Raw genomic sequence first — 27,054 nt, forward strand, 5'->3', positions numbered from 1 at the left:
TGAGCCTTATAATACCAAAGACAAATTTAATGACATTTGCTCACTTCAGAATGAATTGACTTTTGTTCTTCCATCTTAATCATATATCAATACAAAAACTCATACAATCAGAGTAGCATGGTTGACCACCTTCTATTGAAAAGGTTTATACTTGTCCATTTTTTCCCTCTCAAACAAGTACTACAATGCTTATTCACTGTCTCTGAAACACACAAGTCAGCAACTAACAACACATTATCATGAACTACAATTTGTCAGGAAAGAAATACTATTCAATGTTCAGATTCTAGTGGAGTCGAACGGACAGATCACAACTTGTACTTACATCGAGTCTCTCAGTGATGTCCTAATAAAAAACAAAAATGTTCAAATACGATAGTCCTTTCTAGAATGGCGCAAAGTGGATTTAAGGAAGGGATATTCTAATATTCCTATGCTGCTAGGTCATCATACGTGTCTCTAGTTATTAGTTTAATACCCCGATTAGTTAGTACTAATAGTGTTGGTTAGGCTGCCTTTACATGCCAGAGCTCACACATTACTATAGCGACACCGCACGTGATATGCCCAATGGATCTTGTATGACACATCATGTTTGGAATGGAATTGCAATATTTGAGATCCAGAAACTTCACATGGATTTTCAATATTTTATTTTTCTGAACAGTTGTGGACTTGTGGTATCATAACAATTAACAATAAGGAATTTGAAATTTTTTCTTGTGTTTATACTGAGCCTGTTTTGTCCCTCTCGAAGTGATACGTATAAATGATATAAAATGAGGAACGCATGTGGTGCCATTGTCATCCAATTTGCTGATTTAAGCACCAAATAAATGAGGAATAGCACTGCGACGTTTCTTGTGTTAAGTTTATCTCCAATTTGCTTCTTTTTGTTTACACCATAAGCAACTGGTGGATAGCTAGGCATCAGCTTTGGTACCAATTGGCTGAGTAAAATGCACTAGGGTGGAGTTCGATAGGCCAACACCTTGACAAGTTCAAGCAATTGAATAAGATAAACAACTGAAGGTTCCGGAAGATCGAAGTTCTTGAAATGCTAAAATATAAACCTATGATGGGTACGTAACACTGTATTATTTGTTAATGTGGCATCATCATACAAAGAAGTGGTAATTGCACCATGGATTGCACTCGACAAGGACAGCTCGATGTCAGCCATCGATTACTACATACCTAAAAAAACTGGCTTTAAGTAACAGGTGTCGAATCAGAACTTGTCTCAAAGATGCTCAAATCTTTTGCATATTCATAGCACTTGCCTCAAACTCTAGTATCTAGTGTTTCAGATTGTAGGATATGACCATAGGAAGCTGGTGGCTTGCTTGAGGTATTTCATTTACACACGGCAATATAAATGACACGCTTCCATTCCTAGTGTTTGCTCTTTGGTAAGCTTGTTACTATCACTATCTTCTCACTACAAGTCTGAATAAACTGTGAAACTGTGCAAGAAAGCAACTTTTGTCTTGCCGTTGTAACTTGGCTGCCTACAATCATTAAATCCCAAACAACTATGACTAAGACTATGAGTTTCTGGATTTTTTATAGGACTAGTTGATCTTATGATCCTTTCCTTGATGGGGAATAATTCCTTTTTGTAAAACTGCAAACTTTTGTTTGCTACTGATCAAGGCTCAAACTGCATTATTCCCTTGATGTGCACGCCTTTGGTTGTATTATTTGTACACTACATGAATACGTACAAAGGATGATCAACTAAAGTATGTAAAATAATTTTCCAGACCTGAGCAATTGTCGAGTCCTTATAGGCTGGATTGGATATTTTAGTTTCATTCCAAAGAAAAAAAAAAGATAGATCCAGATTTTAGCCCAAGCTATCTGCCTTTAAGAAACTTTGGAAAAAAATGCTGCTTGCTGAAGACAGCAATGCCACTATGTGAGATTAGTGTCCCACAACGCCTGCATCATGGACCACGCGAATTTTTCATTAGGCAGCAGTCATCTAATCATGTGAGAATTCCTAGTAGGGTGGCTCCAGGAACTGGTGAGATGGACATATAACTAGAAGCATTCCCTGTCAAGGTGTCACTCTCACTCTGCTATCATCAGAATAAGAGGTCGTAGTAGTATAAAAATGCAGGGAACGCCGCACTTCTACACTACACTGATAGGAAGTATATACTTCGTGTTAGCCCTTCAGAGTTTCAGTACAGAGATGCCAACATCACCAATCCCTTGCATGACCCAGAACCACAGATAAGCTTGAGAGCTCAGGGATAATCGCCATGAACAATGAGAGAGAAGAACAAGAACCGGCAGCCGCCACGACCTCGGATTGGCTCGATGAGTCCATCGCCTTCCTAGCTGCCAACCTCGACCTCGGCTTTAACGACTATGGCTTGCTGTCGACAGCATCGGAAGCACAGGAGCAGCACGACGTCGGCGGCATGATCGTGGAGACGCTACCACCTACTGCTACAACCCTGCACCAGCCAAGCCTGAACCTTGATACTAGCGTTGCGTCGTCGTCACCGATGACCTCGCAGCAGGAGCTTGGGCAGCCCAAGAAACGCAAGTCTCCTGGACACAGCAGCAGCCAACGACCCCATGCCGGCGGCGGCGGGAGAGGCGGCGGTCAGCAAGAAATGGGGGAAGCGAGCTGCGTCAGGTCGAAGCCGAGCAAGAAGGTGAATGGCAAGGGAACCGCAGCAAATTCGGACAGGGAGGCGAGGTGGGCGGAGCAGCTGTTGAACCCGTGCGCGGCCGCCATCGAAGCGGGCAACCTGCCGCGCACGCAGCACCTGCTGTACGTGCTCGGCGAGCTGGCCTCCTTCTCCGGCGAACCGAACCACCGCCTGGCCGCGCACGGGCTGCGCGCCCTCACGCGACGCCTCCCGCACGCCGTGGGCGAAGCGGCTGCGGCGACCGTGAAGATGCCATCTTGCGAGTGCCCGACGCCGTTGTTCTCCGGCGTCGACCTGCGCCTGTTCTGCGCGTCGCTCATCAGGTTCAACGAGGTCAGCCCATGGTTCGCCGTTCCGAACGCGCTCGCCAACTCCGCGATTGCGCACGCCGCGTCGACGAAGGGCGCGGTGACCGGGCCCCGTCAGGTTCACGTCGTGGACATGGGCGTCTCGCACGGAGTCCAGTGGCCGACGCTGCTCGAGGCGCTCACCCGCGTGCCGCGGGGCTCCACGCCGCCCTCCGTCCGCCTCACGGTCGCCGGTCCCACGGCCACACCACCCGTGCCCTTCTCCGCATCGCCTCCAGGCTACGACTGCTCACCGCAGCTGCTCCGGTACGCCAAGTCCATCGACCTTGACCTCAGCATCGTCCAAGCGCCATTTTTGGACACCTTGCACGGCACTCTCACCCCCGGCGAGACCCTCATCGTCTGCCTGCAGTTCCGGCTCGGCCATGCCACCGCCGACGAGCAAGCAGTTATACTCCGAACGGTCAGGGACCTCAACCCGGAGCTAATGGTCCTCACTGAGCTGGACGTCGGCGGCGGCCGCAACGTTGACAGCGCAGCCAGCGAGTTCGCGGCGAGGCTGGAGCTGCTTTGGAGATTCCTTGACTCGACGGCGGCGGCGTTCAAGGGGATGGATGCGGATGAGAGGCGGGTGATGGAAGTGGAGGCCGGGACAGCATTGGCGCCCACGGCGCGGCGGGGAGCGACGGTGGGCGGGGGGAGGGAGTCGTGGCGGGCGCGTTTGGCCGCGGCGGGGTTCGAGGAAGCGGCGTTCGCGGGCGAGGCGGTGGAGACGGCGAAGGCGCTGCTGAGGAAGTACGATAGCAGGTGGGAGCTGGTGCCGCCGTCTCCGCCCGCGGCGGCCGCGGTGGGGCTCCGGTGGAAGGGTCAGCCCGTGTCGTTCTGCTCCCTGTGGCGACCGGCGCAGGCCAGCCCAGAGCTCATGGTCATGGGGCGTGGCGCATAAGCGACAAGGGATGAAGAGATGCAGGCGGACTATGGTTGCGCAAGCGATCCATCGTGCAGGTGCTGACTGCTGATGCGCAAGCGGAGCTTTTTCCATGGTCTGCACTGGACTGAGCGCGCGCATGGGATGCGTTGCCGTGTGTGGCAGTGTGGGACGAGGACGACCCGCGCGCGCCGAGAGCGTGAGACCAACACGCGCGCGCCGGCGTAATGCATGATTACACGGTGGTTGGTACTGAAAGTCTGAGACGAATAGGTGGTTTGTATCATTGTATGGGCGAGTGATAGGCTCGAAGACTTTTGCTGACTTCACTCTGCTTATAACAGATGCATGTACAAAAGTCGGGCCTCTTTGGAATGACGAATTTTTCTGGCTAATCCTGGCAATTGAACTATTTTTATGAACGATTTGAGCATTGAACTTACTCATATGAAATTCAAGTAGGGTTGGTCACTCTCGCAGTCTCGCCACGTCAGAGGGTGATGGCCGCCCCTTGTCAGTTGTCACCCTAGCGACACCGACGGGCTGCCCATAACCCTACCCTCGACCATCGTCACCACTATATTTGTCATCACTCGTCCTGCACCGTGCTACCACCCAATCCATGATCGACCTCTGTTACAGGCACAATTTTATTCTAGGCACCTAAGTGTCATGTTCGAAGATGTCCTACTCCACGACTTATTCACGATCACCCCCTTCTCTCCACCCCATTTCCTCCCCCACTCTAGTCATCGACATGTCTCCCCTGTTGTTCCAATACACGATAGACATGCCCCAATGCCATGGACGCAACTGCTCTTGAGACTCACCTCAACTCTAACAACCCTTTGCTCCTTGGCAGCCGCGACGATGCTAAAAGCCCGCACCCTTCACCCACACATCCAATGCCTATGTCTACGTCCAACATGATTTTGAGTACCTCAACCTCATCAAGTGTACACTTTGTGCGACCTCGGACACATGGAGCGCCGCCTCAAGTCACCCACCTGTCCCTCACACCACACGACTCCATGCCTTGCCACTTGACCGTCCTAGTTCTGCTTCTGGTGTCCATGTCCACCCAGTCCCCTTCACCACCAGAGATTTGAGCACCCCCCACCCACGCACACAAAGAGCTTTTGACAAGCCCCTCAACCACATCACCTTCTCGTACTCCACGAGCCTTGAATTTTATCTCACAGTCCGCAGTATGGCCAATGCCAACCATCGGTCGTTCCGCCTCCCACAACCATCCCTTTTTTTTCTTGATCTCCACTCCACTACCTCCCTGAACAATGGATGGTCTATGGTCCTAGTCATCTCGTCCCCTTGGAGATGCTCACCCCCTCTAGTAGCATCCTCAGACCCTAGTGCTTTCTATGATTGCGCCCCGTTCACTTCCCTAGCATCAGCTGTATAGATGATGTTGATCAGATCCCTAATTCCATACATTAAATACAAGTCGCACTAGTCCTCCCATGGCAGGAGCAACAGTGGTAGGAGAAAGAAGAGGATGGGTGCGGGGTTTCATGGATAGGAATGACTTCTTCATAGATTTGGGTGCCTTGTTTAGTTGGCAAAATTTTGGCTTTTGGGCTACTGTAGCACTTTCGTTTTTATTTGACAAATATTGTCGAATCACGGAGTAACTAGGCTCAAAAGATTCATCTCACAAATTTCAGGTAAACTGCGTAATTAGTTTTTATTTTTATCTTTATTTAATGCTCCATGCATGTGACCAAAGATTCGATGTGACGGGAAATCTTGAAAATTTTTGCGAACTAAACAAGGCCGTATGAAACGGTCCTATACTTGTATTTAATGTATGGAACCTGGATAGAAATGTCTATTGTGGTTGCTCCAATCTTTATCTTTTTTCACTTATTTTTCTCTTTTTTTTTCATTCTCTCTTTATATCTACATTCCTTCCGTTATCTCCTCACTTGGCCATGCAATCCACGTCGACAGCTCTCTCCACCCCGTCCTGTGCTCTGGCCACCTTGGCCTGGGTGACCCACCTTGGCTCTAGCCCAGGCAACCCCATCTCTAGTAACCTGCCCCTAGCTCCAAAAATTCCTTCTTACCCCGCACCTCGGCCACTCCACCCCCTCCCCGTCTTCGGCATCGTCCTAGGGAGCAAATCCACCCATGGCCACGCTAGAGCCCACCTGAGCCAGAGAAAGCTAGATAAAATTATATTTTTAGCTTCTTCTCTCTCCCCTCTCCTCTCCGTGGGAAATCCATGGCTTCACCGATGAAGTGGAGCTTCTTTTGTCTCTTCTCTCAGGAATCCGTGGTTTCACCGATGAAGCAGACGCACGGAGAGACGTTTGTTGGAGAGGCTAAAAACAGAATTTTGAAACTAGCAAGAATACCTATGAAACATGCCCTTTTTCTTCTATATAGACAACGCAGGCAGAAGCAGGCGCTTGGTACAGCAGCTCTGTGCAGACGAAGATTAAACTCTTTTTTGGGAAGGCGGGGGGCGAGAGAAACAGGTAGAAGCTTAAAAACTTTTTTGAGGAGCAGAAAGTGAGATAGCAGATGAGCGGACAAGAAGCTTAAACTTTTGTTTAGCAGATAAATAGTTTTTGGCTCTCATTTTCCCTGGTAGCCATTTCAGTCCTTTACTATATAACTTGTAACTTAGCTAAATAGTGGAATTTTAGCAGGCATGCATATGCCTTCACCTAGTTGTGTACTACTTGTGTAGCATAGCATCTTCACAATTACAGAGCTTTGGCAACACTCATACTCATGTTTCATTGCTAGAAAAGTCTAAAAGTATTGACGGGACAATCTCGGATAGAATGAGATAAAGTTGCAAAGGAAAAACTTCTAGCCGGACTGAATTAAGATTCATGCTCTTCTTTGAAGAAGCAAATACAGGGAACATGATAGATTATCAACCAGTAGGCGTGAAGCCCCACATGTTACCTAAAAAAGTGTACCTAGAAAAGATCACAACATGAACGGGCTAGATAGCATAAGAAATGACGCACAATATACATTGATTTGATCCCACGAATCATTTACCCTCCAGATATCACAACACAAACAGGAACATGCTGAATAGCATAAGAAATGACACATGCAAGCATTCAGTGGGGAAGAAAACTGTTGACGGATAAATAGCAATCACCATAGCATATTTAATTTCCGATTTCATCAACCTTGGAAGTCTCAAACCAACAAATAATTGCATTAATCAGGCAGAATGCATCTTATCTTAAATTATGAACTGTCCCAGTGATCCTTGGGCCTGAATAACTATTCACATCGCGTTACGATTGCAAAGAGGACTTTGGAGCTGGAAGCAAGAAGTTCAGGATTGCCTCATTGAACCGCTTTGGATCCTCTTCCTGAGGCATGTGGCCGGTGTCCTTGAGGACCTCCAACCTAGCATTTGCTCCAAGTTTCCTGCATTTGCACATTTATCCTTCCGTAAGTTTTGAATGCCACACGTGAAATCAAAATGTACAGGTGAGATCAGCATGTACTGACCTTGCGACTTCAAATGCCTTCTCGACAGGGAATATTTGATCATGCTCTCCCCATAACACAAGAACTTCGTCCTGAAAGATGGGACAGATGTGTTGGGTAAGGATATCAGATATGGCATGGCAATGCGTTGCTGTAGCTACGTGTGTAGGAAGTACCTGGGGGAGAGGTGTAAGCTGGAATTTGTCTTTGTTACCCAGTGTTATCCCCTTGATTAGCTCCTTCTTCTCTTCAACTTTGTCGCTGTACAGATACTGCAGCAGAGTCTTACTGTTACTCAAATCTAGAGGTCATATTCATGCAATCAAGCTGAGATCGTCACAGAGGTAATTGCTATCAAGTAACGGATACTGTGGTGTATTTCAGTCTCCAGAACCAGGCAATTTTTATGTAATTCTTCACAGATATATGAGTATATTGACATTATAATAGGAAATCCAACTTCGTCCACGGCCTGGATTTAGTAGGCTGTAGGCCTTCCATTGTTGACGTTGACTACTCTCAGGTCCAATTTCCCTGCTGAATCCAGAACCCGCTGTTGTACAATGCCAGCCAGCACCGTGGTCCTAATTTGCCAGACAATACTGTACTGAACATGTGCAGTGGCTGTTCTTGCAAAGAAATTACGATGGGGTAGCATATAGAGTATGGCAGCCGAGCCAATACAATGGTTGTGACTTGTGAGTGTCTGACCACTTGCCCAGCACTAGCTAGCCGTCAACGTCAACAAAGGAAGGCCTACTGAACGGACGTCTAGACGCTCTGATCCCGGGACAAAGATGGCCGCGATGCCTGTTGTCGTTTGTTGGAATGCAGGTAGGCAGGCATGCGATGCGACGACGCGCTTGTACTGGTCACTGACCTGTACTGTGTAGTACTGCTACTCGGCTAGTAGTTCTAGAAGGATCTGGATGGCTAGACCGCTGGAGCGGGCATTCAGGATGTATTGATTGGAAGAGCGGCACGACCGGAGGAACGGTTGGGAAACGAATGCAAGCTAAAGGCCGCGGCCGCTGGGAGTTGATGGCGATTCAGCGCGGCAGTTGGGAAACCCGGGAATCCGAAGACGAGGAAACCTGGCGTCAGAAATAAGCTAGGATTCCGATCCACGGCCACGTCATCGCCAGGCGACGTGGCGTACTGACGTGGAGGCCAGGCCATCTGGCCATGCATGAATGCGACACTCCGATGCAACCGAGCGGCAAGCCAGATGGCCCAAGGAAGAAGGACTCGATCCCAACGCGACACGACGAGCAAGCTAATGATCGACACTGTTCATTGTTGCTTGATCGGAAGCACGATGCATCTCTTCTATCTAGTGCATGGATCGTGGAGTTTGCTGTTTACCTGGACGAAGTCGCGGAGGACGAAGCCCGGCGTGAAGCGACGCGGGCGGTGATAGGCGAGCTGCAGCAGTCGCCGCATCTGCTCCGGGGAGCGCGGCAGCATGACGTCCTCGACGCGCTCGGCGCCGCCGCGGCGGAGGAGGGCGCGGTCGTCGTCGGCGGCCTTGAGCAGGTCGGAGCTGGCGATCACCACGCGCTCCACCACGGCGGGGCCCAGCAGCCGCGCCACGTGGTACGCCACGAACCCGCCGTAGCTGGTGCCGGCCACCGACACGCGCGCCGGCGCCCCCGCCACTACGGCCGCCACGAGCTTCGCCACCGCCTCCGCCTGCTGCGCCTCGGAGACCCGCCCGGCGCCGGGCGCGGCCGACGACGTGGTGGACGAGCCGCCGAAGAAGAGGAGGTCTGGCACGATGAGTCGGAACCGGCGCGAGAGCGGGCCCACCTGGCGCCGCCACTGCCACGTCGCCGGGGGGCCGAAGCCGTGCAGGAGCACCAGGACGGGGCGCGCGTCGCCCTCGCCGTCGGCGGCGGCGCCCGGCCCCGGCGGGAAGCGCCAGCAGTGGACCGTGGTGGCGCCGCCGTCCAGCGGGACGGTGGCCTCGACGAGCCCCGCCGCGGCGAAGCGGCGCCGGAAGTAGGCGTCCAGCAGCGGCGCGATGCCCAGCGTCGGCATGGCGTGGCGTGGCGTGGGTGCAGGGAGGGCGGCGGGTAGCGGCGTCCCTGGACCTGGATCGAGAGGTGGGTTGGTGTCTTTACGGGCGGGAGTCCGGATGGATGAGACAGATTATAAATGGAGACCGTCCGTGCACTTTATTACAATTAAAATTAATGGCACATGTTCTTTTGGTTTCTGGTCTTCTGGAGATGTACTACTCGTATATAAATTTCGCTGATGCATTAGACAAAGCTTGGACGATGAGTACACACATATAGACTTTGTTTAGTTCTAAAAAATTAAAAAAAAATTAGATTCTCCATCACATCGAATTTTACAGCATATGCATGGAGCATTAAATATAAATAAAAGAAATAACTAATTACATAATTTAACTACAATTTGTGATATAAATTTTTTAAACTTAATTAGTCTATAAATAATATTTGCAAATACAAACGAAAGTGCTATAATTTATTTTACCAATTTTTTTAACTAAACAAGACCATAGACGTAGCAAAAGAGTTTGCAAATGTCACGATTTTTCTCGAATACGCAAAAGGTTTGCGCATCTTTGTATTAAGTAGAAGTAGTTTTTTTACAAAAGCGCCGAGGCGCTGGCGGCGGAGGTTTTACAGGTGGTACAAGAACATTACCCTCCCCGCAACACGACATGCTAACTACTCCCGAACTAGACAACCTAAGTTCCGAGCCCCGGCTTGTATCCAGAGATCTCCAGAGATTCTTATGGTGGACAGAAGCTGACCAACTGTGTGGCCGGGGAGCCCCTGAAGCAACGCGCATTGCGTTCTTTCCAAATCTCCCAAGCAACCAAGGCGAATAAAGTGTCCGCTCCTTTACATTTATCACCGTGCCATCTGAGCCTCCAGTTCTCCCACCAAGTTAGCCAGTTATCAGCCCCGATCTGCGACGCGTCGGAACCCAGAGTGGCCAAGACGGTCCACCAAATTTGCCTCGAGAACGAACAGGTGGCGATGATGTGGTCGATCGTCTCAGGCTCCTGGTCACAAAGGTAGCACCGGTCAGCTGCCTCCAGCCCGTGTCGGCGTCTTCTGTCGGCTGTCCAGTGGCGTCTTCTGATGGCGAGCCATAGGAAGATTTTGACGCGTAGAGGTGCCCAAGTTTTTCAGATCAGAGGGCAGCCGTAGACCGGGCTAGAAGCCGCGAGTAGAGCACGATATGCTGATTTGGAGGAATAGATCCCATCTGCTGTCCAGCGCCAAATGAGCTTGTCTTCACCTGTGCCTAAGGTTATTGTGGTTAGAAGATCCCACAGCCTTAGGTACTCGACAACGGCTGGAACGGTGATTCCCCCCGTGATTTGCCGCACCCATGATCGGTTTTCCAGCCCCGCGGCGACGGTTGTTTCGACAATGTCTCTCCGGCTGACGAACTCCAGCAGGGTCGGTGCGATATCCTTGACAGCCTTGCCCTGGATCCAACGTGCGGTCCAAAAAGCTGTGGACTGTCCATTGCCGATCAAGGTGAACGTGGAGGCGTCGAAGAAGGCGGCCACCTCCCTGGACGCCTTGATTGGCAGCTGTGCCCAGGCTCTGGTGGCGTCGGTGTGCTTGAGCCACAGCCAGCGGGCCTGCAGTGCGATGGAAGCGAGGCGAAGATCCGGGATGCCCAGGCCGCCAAGATCGGTTGGCCGGCAGATTGCTGTCCAAGCGACCGCGCATTTTCCCCTGATTGACCCCTCCTTCCCTGTCCAGAGGAATCTACGGCAGATGTTGTCTATCTCCTGTATCGCCCACGGCGGCAGCCCGTCCGCGATGATGGTGTAGATGGGGATCGCGGAGAGGACGGATTTGATCCAAACTAGCCGGCCGCTCTTGGCCATAAGAGGGCCGTGGCAGCTAGGTAGCCTCCTGCTGATCGCGTCGACGGTCGCCTGTATCTGTGCTCTAGGAATCTTCTTAGTGCTTAACGGCAAGCCAAGGTATGTGATGGGAAATTGTGTTGCTTGGCACCCCAGGATTTCTTGCAACTGAGGCATACTGTCGTCTGGAACGTGGATTGGCGTGATGGAGCATTTGGCGAGGTTGGTCCTCAGGCCGGAGGCTTCGCCAAAGATGCGCAGGATCTCCTTGATCGCTCTGGCATCGTCAACGTGTGGGTGCAGGAAGATGATGACGTTGTCCGCATATATACTGCAGTGATGCTTGATAGCAAGCGACTGCTGTGGCCTAAGCAGTCTGTCATCCACCGCCGTCTTGAGCAGCCTCGCGAACACCTCCATTGCGATGATGAACAGCATCGGTGAGAGCGAGTCGCCCTGTCGTACCCCGCGCAAGTGTCGTATGGGCCTGCCTGGTCTTCCGTTAAGCAGTATGCGGGAGGACGCCGAGGATAGCAGAGCGGCTACCCATCTGCGCCAGTGCTCCCCAAAGCCGAAGGCCCTCAGGGTGTCAAGCAAGAATGGCCAAGCGACCGTGTCGAACGCCTTTGAGATGTCAAGCTTGAGCAGCGCCGTAGGTGTCTTGTTCTTTTTGAGATAGACCGCTGCTCGCTGAACAAATTTGAAGTTGTCGTGGATTGTTCTTCCTTGGATGAAGGCGTTCTGGTTGGGCGATATGATTTCCTTGAGCCGCGGCGCTAACCTCGACGCTAGGAGTTTGGAGACAAGCTTGCCGAAGCTGTGGATCATCGAGATGGGTCGGTAGTCGCTCGGAGACGAGGCTCCCTGTCTCTTAGGCAACAGCACGATGAAGGCATTATTTACCCTGTAGAAGGCTGCGTTTAAGGCCGCCACCACGTCCTCCTTAATCTGTGGCCATGCAGCTTTGTAGAAGGCTCCGGTGAATCCATCCGGCCCCGGTGCCCTGTCCGCGGGCATTTCCCGCACGACCCGCTCCACCTCCTCCTCAGAGAAGGGCAGGTCGAGTGCAGAAAAATCCTAGGGGAAGATCCCAATCGCGTGGTAGTCAATCGTGTGGCCTCCAGACCCCGGCTGTCCGAACACCCCCTTGAAGTGGTCGCGAACTGCCGTCTCCATCTCATCGTGATCAGCACAGATGACCCCGCTGTCGTTTCTGAGTCGGTAGATGGCGTTTTTGCGCTTCCGGCCTCGGGCAGCAGGTGGAAGTATTTTGTGTTGGCATCCCCTTCGGCCAGATACCTGACACGAGCCCTTTGACGCGCCATTGTGCGTTCCAAGGACGCGAGACCCAGGGTCTTGAGCTTAAGCTCCCTGCGCAGGTGGAACTCGCTCTCAGAGAGGTCCCTAAGCTCCGCAGCCTGGTCTAGTCGAAGAATGATGGCTCGCGCCATGAGGAGTTGCTCTCTGATATTGCCTATCGCGGTGGCCGCCCAGCTCTGTAGCTTGCGCTTTAGGCTCCTGAACAGCTCATCAAGGCGGCGCAAGGGGTCGGAGGTGTCGGACGTGCAGACCCAGCCCGCGACCACGGCTTCGTGGAAGCCTGGCGTTTTAGGCCAGAAGGACTCAAAGTGGAATCTCCTGGCGTGGTGGATGGACAGGTGCGTTTGCAACGGTAGCGGGCTGTGGTCGGAGACGTGTGTGGTCTATACAGTTTACCTGAAGATCGAAGTTTGTCTTTTGGGTAGGAAAGAGCATTGAAGAGATTATTGTCTTGACAAGCGGTCGGACGGAAAAGATCAAAAGAACATGAGTTCGTGATCAAGCATACGGACTGGGAGCTGAGACAGCACTCAAAAGATTTATCGCCAAACTGCAGGTCGTTTATATATTATTATCTTAGAAAATCACGTGCCGCTTCAAATATTACTAGTACTCAGGAATGCATGGTTTCAGCATGTTCACAGATGCGCGCAGGCGTTTAACATGGTGACAAACATTGGTATTTTAAATCGGCAAGTTCCAGTTATCATGATCATGATTCTGGAGTCTGAATAGGGATTGAGAGTTTCAGATATTTACTACAAGTGCATATTAACATATTCCATTCCCCTGAACAGGTGCACCCTTAAGTTTGTAAATAAACTCGTATTATGGAACAACATATGCTGAATAAACCAGGTATTATACTCGAGCATACATACAACTAACACAACACAAGCCAATGAGCCCATGACCAACAGTTGATTTTCGGCTTTCATCTTCCGCTGTCTGACAGCTGCAGCAGCCATGGCATTGAGCCCGGACGAGACCCTCTGAGAAGGCTGCCACCGGGATCACGATGAAAACCATTACCGTCAACCTCTGTTTCCACAGCCTGATCAGACGCCGGCATAACAGGACGAACAAGTAGTAGTAGTAGTAGTAGTAGGGGTCGCATTCGAATGGGTTTACGGCTCGTGTTTTATTAAGACGAAAGCAAGTTTTTTTTTACAACCCGCTATTAGGCTTGATATACATCAACTCGTTTACGAGTACATTAGCAAAACTAATAACCAATAACAATTAGTCGTAAGATACTATACAGCGGTCGATTGCACGACGTTGGCTTTAGCAAAAAAAAAAAAAACGCCCACACAGAAGTTAACGGGGTGATCAATCCATTGACCCTCTTCTTCTAGAATATGCTTCGCGATGGCCGCCGCCAAGGAGACCTGGTTCCTGAAGATTCTCGCATAGCGCTGCTTCCCAACCTTCCAAGAGACGAGCAAAAAACCAACGAGTCCAACCCCGTCGCTGCTCCTAATCAAGCAGGACTCGCCGTTGCAGCCACCACTCCCGGAGGGCACCATCACCAAGGTCTATCGTTCCTGCAACGTGCCAGTTCAAAGTGGAAACATTCGTCAGGTTACGACAAACCTACAATCCACGAGCCAACTTTACCGCAAAGATGGTTCTTTTACAAAAGAAAAATAAAAGGTGATCCGACAAAGGTTGTGGAAAGATCATTAGGTGAACAACCCAATGCGGAAACTTTTCGGAATTTCGTGGCCCTTCCTTCTAGAAACAGGGGAAGCGATAACAAATCTGCCATGCTTCCATGGTTGAGGTCCCTGGAATTCATCAGCATGGAAGTGACATCCCCTCCACTGGTAGCAAAAGTCGCGGAAAAGCTTGTACTGCATGTCTGAAATTCTGAATATCTGATGTTCTTGCAAATACCGACCAGGTGCACAAAGATCATCAACTGCATACACGGAGGAAAAATACTAAGGTCTTATTTGGATACGCATATATTTATCTCAATCCACGTATATTGAAATAGATTGAAATAGAATTTTCTAATCCATTTCAATACACGTGGATTGAAGTGAGGCCTTATTTAGTTTTTTTTTGTAAAATGGATACTGTAGCACTTTTATTTATATTTAACAAATATTACCCAATCATAGACTAACTAGGCTTAAAAGATTCGTCTCGCAAATTATAGTAAATTGTGCAATTAGTTATTTTTTATTTATATTTAATTTAATGCGCTATGCATATGTCACAAGATTCGATATGATAGAAAATCTGAAAAAATATATAAATTTTTTAAAAAACTAAATAAGACCTGAATATACATGCATCTAAACAAAATGAACCATGGATAAACACACCCCGCTCCACTCGGCCCACATACATCGACAGTTTGCCCGTCAAAAAGCACCCAACTTCGACGCGATTCCGACGATTCGTGAGAAAAGATTCACAAATGCGCATGGATTGGAAGTTTCAAACACCAAGAAACGTGTAGTGTAGGGCTGTAGTCATGATAAAGCAACCTAACAGTATCTAAAATTACACGCCGCTTGGCGGTCCGGGGTGGAGAACGCGGACTTGGCCTGGATGGCGAGGCACACGTCGTCGGCCTCGAGCGATAGCATGACGGCGTGGTCGTCGTAGGCCCTGGCCTCGCTGAGCACATCGTCGGCGAAGCCGTGGGCGAGCTCCTCGAAGGCTCGAACCGGGTACACCCCAGCGAGTCGGTACTAGTACTCCTTGAGACCACAGAGCCCACCATTCTCCACACTGCGTGCATACGGTGGCATCCATTAGGGCTGTGTTTAGTTTCTCAACGAAAAAAATTCACGACACTATAACACTTTCGTTTGTTTATGGTAATTATTGTCCAACCATGGACTAACTAGGCTCAAAAGATTCGTCTCGTCAATTCCGACCAAACTGTACAATTAGTCTTTATTTTTATCTATATTTAATACTCCATGCATATATCTAAAGATTTAATGTGGCAGAAAATTTTGAAAAATTTCGGATTTTTTTTTTTGGAAGTAAACAAGGCGTAGGGCAGTGAGAGGGAAAAGGGGTGACAGTGACACACGTTTGAGTATTCCGATTACGTAGACTCGATTCTATATTAGATTTACCCACCACTATCAACAACGACGCTTTGGCCGAGTGGTTAAGGCGTGTGCCTGCTAAGTACATGGGGTTTCCCCGCGAGAGTTCGAATCTCTCAGGCGTCGAATACTTTTTGGATTTTTTTTATTTTTTGCAAAATGTAAATTTTTTTGGATTTTTTTTCCCATTTTTGCAAAATATATTTCCCCCTTCTCTCTTGTCTCTTCGTTGACACTACATGCTCCTTCACTTTTCAAATTTTATTACTGTGAGTAAAAAAACATATATTGTGATCCTTTGTCTTGCCCATTATTGCACGTGTGTCGCTCAGGACACAAGAGGCATGATAACTTGGCCTCATCCTCTCCTTCCTCCAGCTTAACACCGATGGCCTACTCAAGGTTCCAAACTTATAGCAACTAAACACAAAGAGTTGCACTCGCTATTGACTTAACCTAACATCTTACGACCCGAGCTGGCGACAATCATGCACCACTTGTGTCCGGTTCCCGAGGGCATCCCTCTCTTTCAAGAGGATCCGCGTCATGTCAAGTTCTGGTAAGGTTCTTCATTTTGCATCGAATTAAAACCATATGCTCCACCAATTATGCGGGTTCTCGTCAATTTCTTTGAGTTTCATTCTTATGAACGTATTCCCCAGGCAGGATACTTAACGCATTAGTTACAACGTTGCATGGGTCGAGTTGCACAACACCTAGTATCCATCGTTTACGGCTAGGACTACTAAGGTCTCTAATCTCATTTGCTCCCCTAGTTTTCGTCTCTCAGTGTGAGTGTCGGCTCAACAAAGTGCTTTTGTCGTTGATGCTCTTTCCAATAATGTATTTTCCCCTTCTCTCTCTGTCTCTCGTCTCTTCGTTGACACTACATGTTCCTTCACTTTTCAAATTTTATAACTGAGTGAAAAACATATACAGTTTGGGCAAACCAATTTTCACTGATTTATTTATAGAGAGAAAATTTTGCATGCTGACCTCTGTCTCACTTTATTAACGCTACAGGTTCCTTCACTTTCCAAAATTTATAGCAAAGTTACAAAAAAATTCATATACGGTGTGGTACAAACAAGTTTCCCGGAATTCTTTTGTACAGAGAGAAAAAAAATTCTGAGCTTACAGTATCCACAGCTCATAAAGACTGGACCAAAATACAGAAAAAAAAAGTGAAATCAGGGGAAATAGCAGTTAGCCAGTTAGGCACAGGTGCACAGCGGTCTTGCCGTGCTTCTTTCTGAAATGAATAGGCCAAATTTCACCATTGCCTGAGTTTTTTTTTTTCCTGAACCGAGAAGGAGCAGGAGTTCTTCTTTGCCTTAGAGGAAGGAGAAGAAAAAAAAAACAGTGCAAACAGAAAGTTTAGCACAAGACAACACCGTCGTTGGTCGATATATTTGACATTCCCTGAGCTAAAACTCTGTGTATCATGTATTTACATGCTATCTTTGGCTTTAATGAGTAGTATACCATATGTGACACATCGGTTACAGAACTTTGGTGCCTCTTTTTTTCATTTATATTTTGTCGGCACAGGGGAATCTAAACTTCAGATGATTTATATGGGTTCACGTCATGTATTTACAAGGTATGGCGTTCTAAGGCTGTCAGGATTGAGAAATGGCGAGACGGTGATCAAACTTTTGGTGGAGCTCCCTCGTGTAACCTCTGGATTTGCATGGGGTTGAAGGAATGAGTTCAAGCACGTCGCCCATTTTTAGTTCCTGGTTCCAGTTGTGGACGACATGGCAGTTCAGCCTCAGCCTCAACGGCATCCCATAGTTAGATCTGTTTAGTAGGTCCAGTATTGTCCAATCTTGGGGGATTTCTTGTACTGACATCTGTAAACACATAAAATTTACTTTTGTGGTTGATCGGAAGATACAGCATCAAAAGATAGGTGATACCTTTTCATTCTCCAGAAGTATTACTAGTACTGGCCCTTTGTGATCACATTGTTTTGAGTAGGACAACAGACAGGCATCAGAGTGAGATGGAATAGTGTGTGTTTCCTTTGATGAAGCATCACGTGCAAGTGATGAAGGATGGTCTGTGTTCAGAGTTTGACAGTGCCATGTAATAACCCATCTAACCCACTCAACCATTTCAGAAACAGAGGTGCAGCAACTCCGAGCAGCAACTTCCTTATATCTCCAATGAGCAGCAATTCCAAACTCTGCCTGCAAATGCATGTCCCTCGTACGGATTTGGATTTCAAGTGGTAGCGTTTCTTCAGTGAGAACAACCGTATGCAGGGACTGATACCTACAAGTTAGCAAACATTCTTCAGTAAGCATTGTGGCTTACATTATTGCATATTTCTCTTCGTTCCAAATTATAGTTCACTTTGATTGTTTCAAAAAAAAATCACTTTGGCTTTGTCCTAAGTGAAACTTGTCTAACTTTAACCAAATATTTGGAAGAATATATTAATATCTACAAGCTCAAATAAATGCACCATCAAACATCATAGAAAGTTTAATTAAACAAAATTTGATGTTATAAATGTTGATGCATTTTTCTATAAACTTGGTTGGAGTTAGAGAAGTTTGAATTAGGATAAGCCAAAGTGAACTATAGTTTGGAATGGGGGGAGTAATATCGTATTATGAATGAGTAGCATGAATTTACAAGTAGTACCTGTTGGGTTTGGGGCTGTTGATATAATCTTTGAACTTGCCAGGAATTCTAGGCCATAGGTGATGGATAATCTCTAACGCAGCAAAACAATCAGCCTTGTTCTCAAGAATAACACGCACCCCATGTATATCATAAATTTCATCCATGACCAGCTTCTTCCTAAAATGAAGTAGAATCACATTAGCACATTCAATGATATATTTCAGGCTCCCATCTTCATCAGATTGTTCAGTAAAGCTTGTTCAGGACTCTGTTACAGGGGGAATAAATTGTAGGGCTATATAACAATAGAAATAATTTTGTTTTGTTCATTCTAGTGGTACCAATGAAAATAAAAGGGCACAGTACTCCCTATTACCTTGCCATCTTGCTGTAGATGCTGTACAAGCTCTTGTGTCTCCCATATATGGCATAATAGGATAGTCCTCTCACCTGAAGGGCTTGTTCAAGTCGCCTTGTTGCAGCTGCAATCATATCTCTGTTGTAGAACTCAGTAAGGCTTGTTGACAGTTCATCAAATTTATCTGGGCAAAGGTACTTGAAGCACAGGTTTTCAAGCTGTTCCTTCCAATTCAATATGCCCAACTGATTCGCCAAGGGAGCAAATATCTCCAGTGTTTCCTTTGCAAAGCTCTGCTGTTTGTTCTTGGGCAAAGAATCCAGAGTCCTCATGTTGTGTAGCCTGTCAGCAAGTTTAATGAGCACAGCTCTTGCATCTTCCATTGCAAGGAAGACTATACGTAATCTGTCAGCTTCATCAATTCTACTGGCTGTATTGTTTCTACGAGCCAGTTTGCTCAGATGACTAAGCTTTGAAACCTAAAAAAAGGGCAACAATACTATTGTTTAGTGATTTAGTCAAATGAGACAATATCCTCATCGTCTCCAAAAGAATAAACCAAGATTTCAAAAGCAACTGAAGTTTCTTCAACATATATTAAGGCACAAATGTTGACTTTAGACAACCTACATATCGTTTGTTAGCAGAACAAACAACAGCAAAAAACTTCCATATCCCAAATAAATTGGTGTAAGACCATAATCCAAGGATTCTGTCAACAAAGAAAACGAAAGGGAAAGAATGGAAAACAAATAAAACACCATACAGCACGATGCTGATTGGATCTGCTAACCCACCAGGGACTGATGTTACATTACTGAAAGATAAGTCATTCCTAGATTAAGCAAGTCCTCACTATAATAATATAGAGGTGACCGTAACGTGATACCTAACTCGGATAGACACAACAAGAATCCTTTCTAGAAGCTCCATGAACAAAGTAACAATCAATAAGTTCTGTCAGTCACAGTCAGAGATCTAGCAGCACGCAATCCATAAAAGCCAATAAATACCAGAATAAAACTAGAGGGGTCCGTGAGATGGCTTCTTTGTAGAACTGCAGTCTTTTGTGATCTGATCTGATCTTGCACTCCTGCGCCGCTTATGTTACTCTCAAGTGCAGGGCATCGATGACATACTCTGGTATTGTTATGTTGTGGTCAAAATGGAATAGTAGTGCTACCTGCAATAAGGGGGCCTTACCAGCAATACTAAATTCAACAAGGTTATTGTAGAATATAGTTAAATTACATTATCTGAAACCAAGGAATCATTATCGCCTGTGCTCAGTCAATTATATCGAAAGGGATCAAAGTAATTACCCCTTTGACAAGGTCCGCAACACCGGCACCGAAATGCTCGGAGATGAAACCGTAGCCCAGCCCCGCGTCATCGACCGTGTCGTGCAGCAGGCCGGCAGCGACGACGGCAGGGCCGGCGCCAATCTCCGCGAGCAGCGCCGCCGTCTCCACGCAGTGCTGTAGGTACGGGTCGCCGCTCGCGCGCACCTTACATTAGACAACCAATCGCGCATTCAAGCAAACGCAGTTCCGTCACTTCAGCAGCTTGGATTGCAGACCATAGCCTAAAAAAATGCAAATGCGAGCAACCGGGACACGATCGCGCACCTGGCCGCGGTGAGCCGCCTCGGCTGCGGCGAAGGCCCTCCGCACGAGCTCGTCGCGGAAGATGGCGTGCCGCGACTGTGCGCCGGCTATCAGCGCCGCGGACTGGCCGTCTCCGTCCAGCGCCACGGCAGCTCGGGCCCGCCTGGCAGACGCGGAGCCCCGGCACGGAGCCCGGGGTTCGAAGGAGTCGGCGGAGCGCGAGAGAGACAAGTACGGCGGACTCCGGCTCGCCCGCAGCTCGCCGGCGGTCGGGGCGCCGCGAGCGGCCAGAAGCTCCAGCGACGGCGCGGGTGGCTGCGGGGCAAGGCGGGGGTGGGGGCGGCACTTCACCGGGCTGGCGATCGACGGTGTCATGGCTCGCCGGCGGTTGGCGGCCACGAGAATGGAGGCTGGCTGGTTTGCAGGCGAAGGAGAAGTGGAGAGGCGATGGAAGAGGCGTCGTGGAAAATGATTTGGGGAGTTGGGCTTTCCTAGTTTCGCGCGTGGTTACTATAGCCGGGGGAAGTTATCGCTCATTTGCTCTTTGGCCCTCGGGTTGTTATCCGTATTGCGCTCTACACCTTAGAAATGCTAATGCTAGTACTAATTACTACCACGGTCACAAGTACTCCCTCCTTTCCAATTTATATAAATCATTCCAATAATCTTGAGGATCAACAAAATCATAGAAAAAATTATAAAAATTTATGATTTCTAATATATATTATAAAAATATAACTGATGAAGAATCTAATACTATTTAATTCATATCATAAATATGATTATCTTATCATATAAATTTGATCAAATTTAAAATATTTTAACTCTCTAAAATTCTTAAAATGCCTTATAATTTAGGATGGACGAAGTATGTTCTAAAAAACTTGATTTTTATAGCAGTTCAAGGGTGCCCTGTGCAAGAATGCGAGATGGTGTTGCGTGCAAAATGCAACCGAGAAGAACAGCACGGGGAAATCACTCGGATTAGCAGAAACAGGATATAAAAGAACGACGGGTAGAAACTACGTCCCGGTTCGTCCACAAGCAGGACTGCAGGAAGCGCGTCCCAAAACGGCAAAACGTGCCTATATGTCCCTGGCACGTGGGCCTCGGCGTCCAAGTATGAGTGTATGACGCACCGCACGGCGGCCGTCTCGGCGGGAACCGGGAACGGACAAAAACGGAAGGGGACACACACGGGTTCGGTTCCTTGTGCGTGCGGACGAGGGTTTGCTTGCCGGCTCGGCAAGGCGGCAGAGACTGATGTGATGAGAGAGGGAGCGGGACTGCGGTGTGCCTGTGCCGGTGACCCGGTGTGCGCTTGTGCCGTTCAGCGTAACAGCCTTAGTTCCAAAAAATTTTGGAAAATCAACACTGTAGCATTTTCGTTTGTATTTGATAAATATTGTCCAATCATAAACTAACCAGGCTCAAAAGATTCGTCTCGTCAATTCCAACAAAACTGTGCAATTAGTTTTTATTTTTGTCTATATTTAATACTTCATGCATGTGTCTAAAGATTCGATGTGACGGAGAATGTAAAAAATTTTGCAAAATTTTCTGGAAACTAAACAAGGCCTTACCGTGTCACTGTGTCAGTTCTTGGAGCCATGTTTCTTTCATGGCGTCATCGTGCATGATTCAGGAGGAAACACCCAAATGGATCACTGATTTTAAAGTTTTTTTTATTTTCTAAGTGAATATAATAAAACTACTTTATTTTATAAATTTATAGCTACTTTATTTTAAATAAACCCGAACCAAAGTATTTCTAAAATACAATTTATGCTTGGGTAGTCATTTAGAGTTATTGGTTTTCATTAATTTCCATTACTGATATTTTATTGCTCATGATTCATTTAAATTATTATTTTGCATTATATTATACCACTAGAGTGTAGAGGTAGAAATTCTTTGTTTAGTTCACAAAAATTTTCAAAATTTCTCGTCACATCAAATCTTCGGTCGCATGCATAGAGCATTAAACATAGACGAAAATAAAAACTAATTGTACAGTTTACATGTAATTTGTGAGATAAATCTTTTAAGCCTAGTTACTCCGTGATTGGACAATGTTTGTCAAATAAAAACGAAAGTGCTACAGTAGCTGAAACCAAAATTTTTGGGAACTAAACAAGGCGTTAGTTCCACCCAAAAATCAAAAACTTTTCAAGATTCCCTGTCACATCGAATCTTACGGCACATGCATGGAACATTAAATATAGATAAAAACAAAAACTAATTGCACCATTTGTCTATAAATCACGAGACGAATCTTTTAAGCCTAATTACTTCACAATGTTTATCAAATAAAAACAAAAGTGCTACAGTGCACCAAAAATTTTTGTGAAGAAACTAAACAAGGCCCTTGTTTAGTTCGCGAAAATTTTTGGCTTTAACTACCATAGCACTTTCGTTTGAATTTGACAATTATTGTCCAATCACAGACTAGCTAGACTTAAAAGATTCGTCTCGCAAATTACAGGCAAACTGTACAGTTAGTTTTTATTTTTATCTATATGTAATGCTTTATGTATATGTTCAAAGATTCGATATTACGAAGAATCTTGAAAATTTTTAAAAACTACACCAGGCCTAAACATGGTCGAAGCTGCCGTTGGAACTAGAGTCGCAGTCGGACCAAACTGACCCTAAATCTCATAACAACATAATGAACAATAACTATTCTACACTCCATGTTCATATTCTCTTATGGGAATATAAGCACTAACCTGCACCAATAGGTCGGGCAGATAAAGTAAAATTTACCCCTAAGGATATATGTCCTCACAATGTGAACCATAGGATTCGCTCTGAGATTCGTGTTCAGCAGGAGAGAGATAATTTTCTATTGTCTCTCCTACTAGGTACAAATCTTAATGTGAATCATGTGTTTACATTGTGAAGGCATGTACCTTTATGGGCAAAGAAACTGCGTTTGGAACCGGCATAGCACCACCTACCTCACACAGACGAGTAATCTAAGGCTCAAAAAATGATGGTTGGGATATATGATCTTTGGGAGCTTCTAGATCAAGAGGACGCCTTCAAATGTCCATCAAAAGCATTTGCGTTTTCCATGGGACTATCATTACATTCACAACCGAGCGATGAAATCATTAAGAAACGCGATTGACCCAAACTTAGACAAACATCAAACAACATCTGATCCTGGCTTCTAGCCATTCAGCGGTGTTTTCTCTTACAATAAATCAGCCAATAGTACTTTCTGTCACGGATTATCAGCCAAACGAACAAGGTGGGTAAGTCTCAACGGAGTTTCATAGACATTAAATATGCTGATGTGGTACCATATCAATGAAGAGAGAAATGATAAGAGTTTCACGGGAGTAGAGAGTTTTATAGGGATAAAACTCTTCTATACTATTTCCAAAATATAGATGTGTTGAAAACTAAATTATTTTCAAAATATAGATGTGTTGAAAACTAAATTATGAAACCTGCAATGACGATGGCCTAAGATCTTTCAGGAATGCAGAAACCAAGGGATTTGATTCACGCGTATGATGGACACATCGGGTTGAGGGAGTTCGGCCACATTCTGAAGCAACGTGACCCATGTGAAGTAGGCCCAGTCAAGACTAGCCAAAGCTGCTAAGGCCGTGATTAGTTTCGGATGGAAAATATTTCGCTACACTGTAGCACTTTCATTTATTTGTGGTAATTATTGTTCAACTATGGACTAACTAGGCTCAAAAAATTCGTCTTGTCAATTTTGACCAAACTGTATAATTATTTTTTATTTTCGTCTATATTTAATACTCCATGCATACATCTAAAGATTCGATGTGACGGGAAATCTTGAAAAAATTTTGGATTTTTAGATGAAAGTAAACAAGACCTAAGCATCACTGACTTGCTTAACCACTCCTACAATGCCGCCTACGCCTACGCCGTGGATGGAGGTGAGCATTATGTACGAGTAACACGAGAAGAGCCATTTGGAGATAGAGGCACTCCTACAATGCCGCCTACGCCTACGCCGTGGATGGAGGTGAGCATTATGTACGAGTAACACGAGAAGAGCCATTTGGAGATAGAGGTGAGGCATTATGTACGAGAGTAACACAGGATGGAGACATTTGGAGATGGAGATGGGAACAGAGGGATCACCGGATCATCAGGATGATAAACGAAGACCATATGCTCAGCAGTCGGCAAGGTGGTAGTCGACGGAATACAGATCACCGCTTCATCAGCGGAGAACGTTAGTGAACCGAAAAATTTGCAGATTCCCAAAGAAATAACTAATTATACAGTTTACTTACAATTTGTAAGACGAATCTTTTATGCCTAATTAGTCTATGATTGAACAATATTTGTTAAATACAAACAAAAATCCTAGCGTGCCTATTTTGCAAAAAATTTTGCAACTAAAGAAGGCCTGACGCCTGAGTGCCATCCGCAATAAAGAGGACCGCCACAAATCATAGTGCACCAATCGCTTATTGCCACTACAAATCGATCCACGGTAATCCCTTGCAAGAAAGACGAGATCACAGTTGGATGCAGTGACCCAAACCCATCCACAAGATCACAACCAACAAAAATATCAACAAAACGCATTTTTCAATGTGAAATTGATAGGTTGGAATGACACCAACAGAATGTGAGCGAAGAGCATTATTCATCAACATAGATTCAGGAATGAAGGCTATTGAAGAAGCACAAATTCGGAGTAAGGCAAATGTCAGCAACACAAAGGCCTTGTTTAGTTCCAAAAAATTTTGCAAAATCGACACTGTAGCACTGTCGTTTGTATTTAACAAAAAATATCCAATCATAGACTAACTAAGCTCAAAAGATTCGCCTCGTCAATTTCGACCAAACTGTGCAATTAGTTTTTATTTTCATCTATATTTAATACTTCATGCATGCATCTAAAGATTCAATGTGACGGGAAATCTGAAAAATTTTGCAAAATTTTTTGGGAACTAAACAAGGCCAAAACAACCAACAAAAGAACTATGCAGTAAGGCCTTGTTTACTTCCCATAAAAATTTGCAAAATTTTTCACATTCCCCGTCACATCGAATCTTTAGACGCATGCATGGAGTATTAAATATAGACGAAAATAAAAACTAATTGCACAGTTTGGTCGAAATTGACGAGACGAATCTTTTGAGTCTAGTTAGTCCATGATTGGACAATATTTGTCAAATACAAACGGAAGTGCTACAGTGTCCATTTCCCAAAATTTTTCGGAACTAAACAAGGCCTAAGACAAATGAAACAATCATTATGCAACATGGAGAGTAACCTATGGGAAATGCAATATACAGACTCAGGACCTAAAGAAATACACCTGAGGCTTACTTCGTTTGTCATGCTGACTACAAAGCATGGTCTAGCTTAAAAGAGCATGTGACAGTACAATGCAAACAAGTTTATAACTTACTACTTCCAGAAAAAAAAGCCTACACAAATCACATCACGTGACAACAATCATAGCATCAATACGATTTTTTGTAGAAGCCATATATCTAAAACATTTCATATGACCATGTCTCGCCACAGAGCAGGGGCTTCATCACTTACAAACGAGAGAAAATCTCCAGCATTACCAAAATGCAACACAGTAAGGGTAAAATGTGATGTTGTACTTGCTACCATACATATGGGCATAAAAGTATCTCATGCAACAGTATATTACCTGTGAAATTAATCAAGGCACACTACATTTACAAAGCCTAAGGCTACAAGCATCACTAAAACTAAGACTTTGAAGCCATGAAAATATAAGTAGCACGCGAAACACAGATAATTGCATCGAGTTAATAAGCCTACAATGAACAGAGAACAATCTATGGCACAAGGTTCAACAACACAAAATTTCACATCATTTCTAACAATCTTGTGACGCAAACAGTTACGAATTTCACAACACCGAAGATTGCACATGCATCATAAATCAATTGCACAGTTGAAAGTAGAACAATTAGCACAGATAGCTTTAATATATCTGAAATATTTGATATGAACTGGCATCAAAATCCTCATAAAGCACTGTCCCAACAGGCAGCAGCCACAGATTTAAAAACTACAGGTCTTCTTAACACAAATAGCTGAGACAGGAAAGCACTACTAGTTCAGATATAGATCTCAAAACCAAGAGGCGAACAAGGACTGAAACCTAGGCGGTGAGCACGACGGCGCCGCCGGCGGCCTTGATCTTCTTCTCGGCGACCTTGGAGATGAGCTTGGCCTTGACCACGATGGGCTTGGGCGGCAGCACCCCCTTCCCGAGCACCTTGAAGTAGCCGAACTGCGTGACATCGATCTGCGGGGCCTTGTCGCCGCCGGCCTCAGCCGCCTTGTCGGCGGGCACCATGGACCAGAGGCGCTCGATGTTGACCGCGGGGCAGTAGAACTTGTTGCGGAGCTTGTGGAAGTAACGCATGCCGACCTTGCCGAAGTAACCAGGATGGTACTTGTCGAAGAGGATGCGGTGGTGGTGCATGCCACCGGCGTTACCGCGACCTCCCGGGTGCTTCCGGTGCTTGCCGATACGGCCGTGCCCGGCGGACACGTGGCCGCGCTTCTTGCGGTTCTTCTTGAAGCGCGTCGTCATCGCCGCCGCCGCTCGCCGCCGACTTACCTGGGCAGCGCCTGGGAGGGGAGAAGTGGAGGCGGGGCAGGGAGTGGAGGAAACCCTAGTTGCTGAGAATGGCGTGTTCTTATAAGGCAGGCGTCTGATGCGGCCGCCGTTGGATGTCGGACGGGGGAGCGGGAGCCGTTGATGAGGCCTCTCTAGGGTTTTGCTCTGGGGTGTTTGACGGGA

General features: G+C 46.6%; 4 protein-coding genes and 1 non-coding gene across 5 annotated transcripts; 2 read left to right on the plus strand and 3 right to left on the minus strand.

The window, feature by feature from the left end:
* On the plus strand, positions 2,271–3,923 carry LOC8079178 (scarecrow-like protein 29). The gene has a single exon (XM_002460961.1). It carries the CDS (start codon positions 2,271–2,273, stop codon positions 3,921–3,923), a length of 1,653 nt encoding a protein of 550 aa, XP_002461006.1.
* On the minus strand, positions 6,962–9,589 carry LOC8079179 (lipase 1). Its single transcript, XM_002463126.2, has 4 exons — positions 8,754–9,589; positions 7,565–7,660; positions 7,410–7,480; positions 6,962–7,325 (listed from the first exon to the last, which is right to left on the minus strand). Exons 1-4 carry the CDS (start codon positions 9,426–9,428, stop codon positions 7,190–7,192), a joined length of 978 nt encoding a protein of 325 aa, XP_002463171.1. The 5' UTR covers positions 9,429–9,589; the 3' UTR covers positions 6,962–7,189.
* On the plus strand, positions 15,695–15,776 carry TRNAS-GCU. The gene has a single exon. It is a non-coding gene; the product is annotated as a tRNA-Ser (tRNA).
* LOC8060673 (probable GTP diphosphokinase RSH3, chloroplastic) lies at positions 17,027–20,724 on the minus strand. Its single transcript, XM_002463127.2, has 6 exons — positions 20,274–20,724; positions 19,968–20,153; positions 18,664–19,124; positions 18,306–18,464; positions 17,573–17,930; positions 17,027–17,506 (listed from the first exon to the last, which is right to left on the minus strand). The coding sequence occupies exons 1-6, from the start codon at positions 20,625–20,627 to the stop codon at positions 17,273–17,275; spliced, it is 1,752 nt and encodes a 583-aa protein (XP_002463172.1). The 5' UTR covers positions 20,628–20,724; the 3' UTR covers positions 17,027–17,272.
* Positions 26,204–26,977, minus strand: LOC8060674 (60S ribosomal protein L27a-3). The gene has a single exon (XM_002463128.2). The coding sequence runs from the start codon at positions 26,842–26,844 to the stop codon at positions 26,407–26,409; it is 438 nt and encodes a 145-aa protein (XP_002463173.1). The 5' UTR covers positions 26,845–26,977; the 3' UTR covers positions 26,204–26,406.

Source organism: Sorghum bicolor, chromosome 2 (genome assembly GCF_000003195.3).
Source record: "Sorghum bicolor cultivar BTx623 chromosome 2, Sorghum_bicolor_NCBIv3, whole genome shotgun sequence".
NCBI lineage: Eukaryota > Viridiplantae > Streptophyta > Magnoliopsida > Poales > Poaceae > Sorghum > Sorghum bicolor.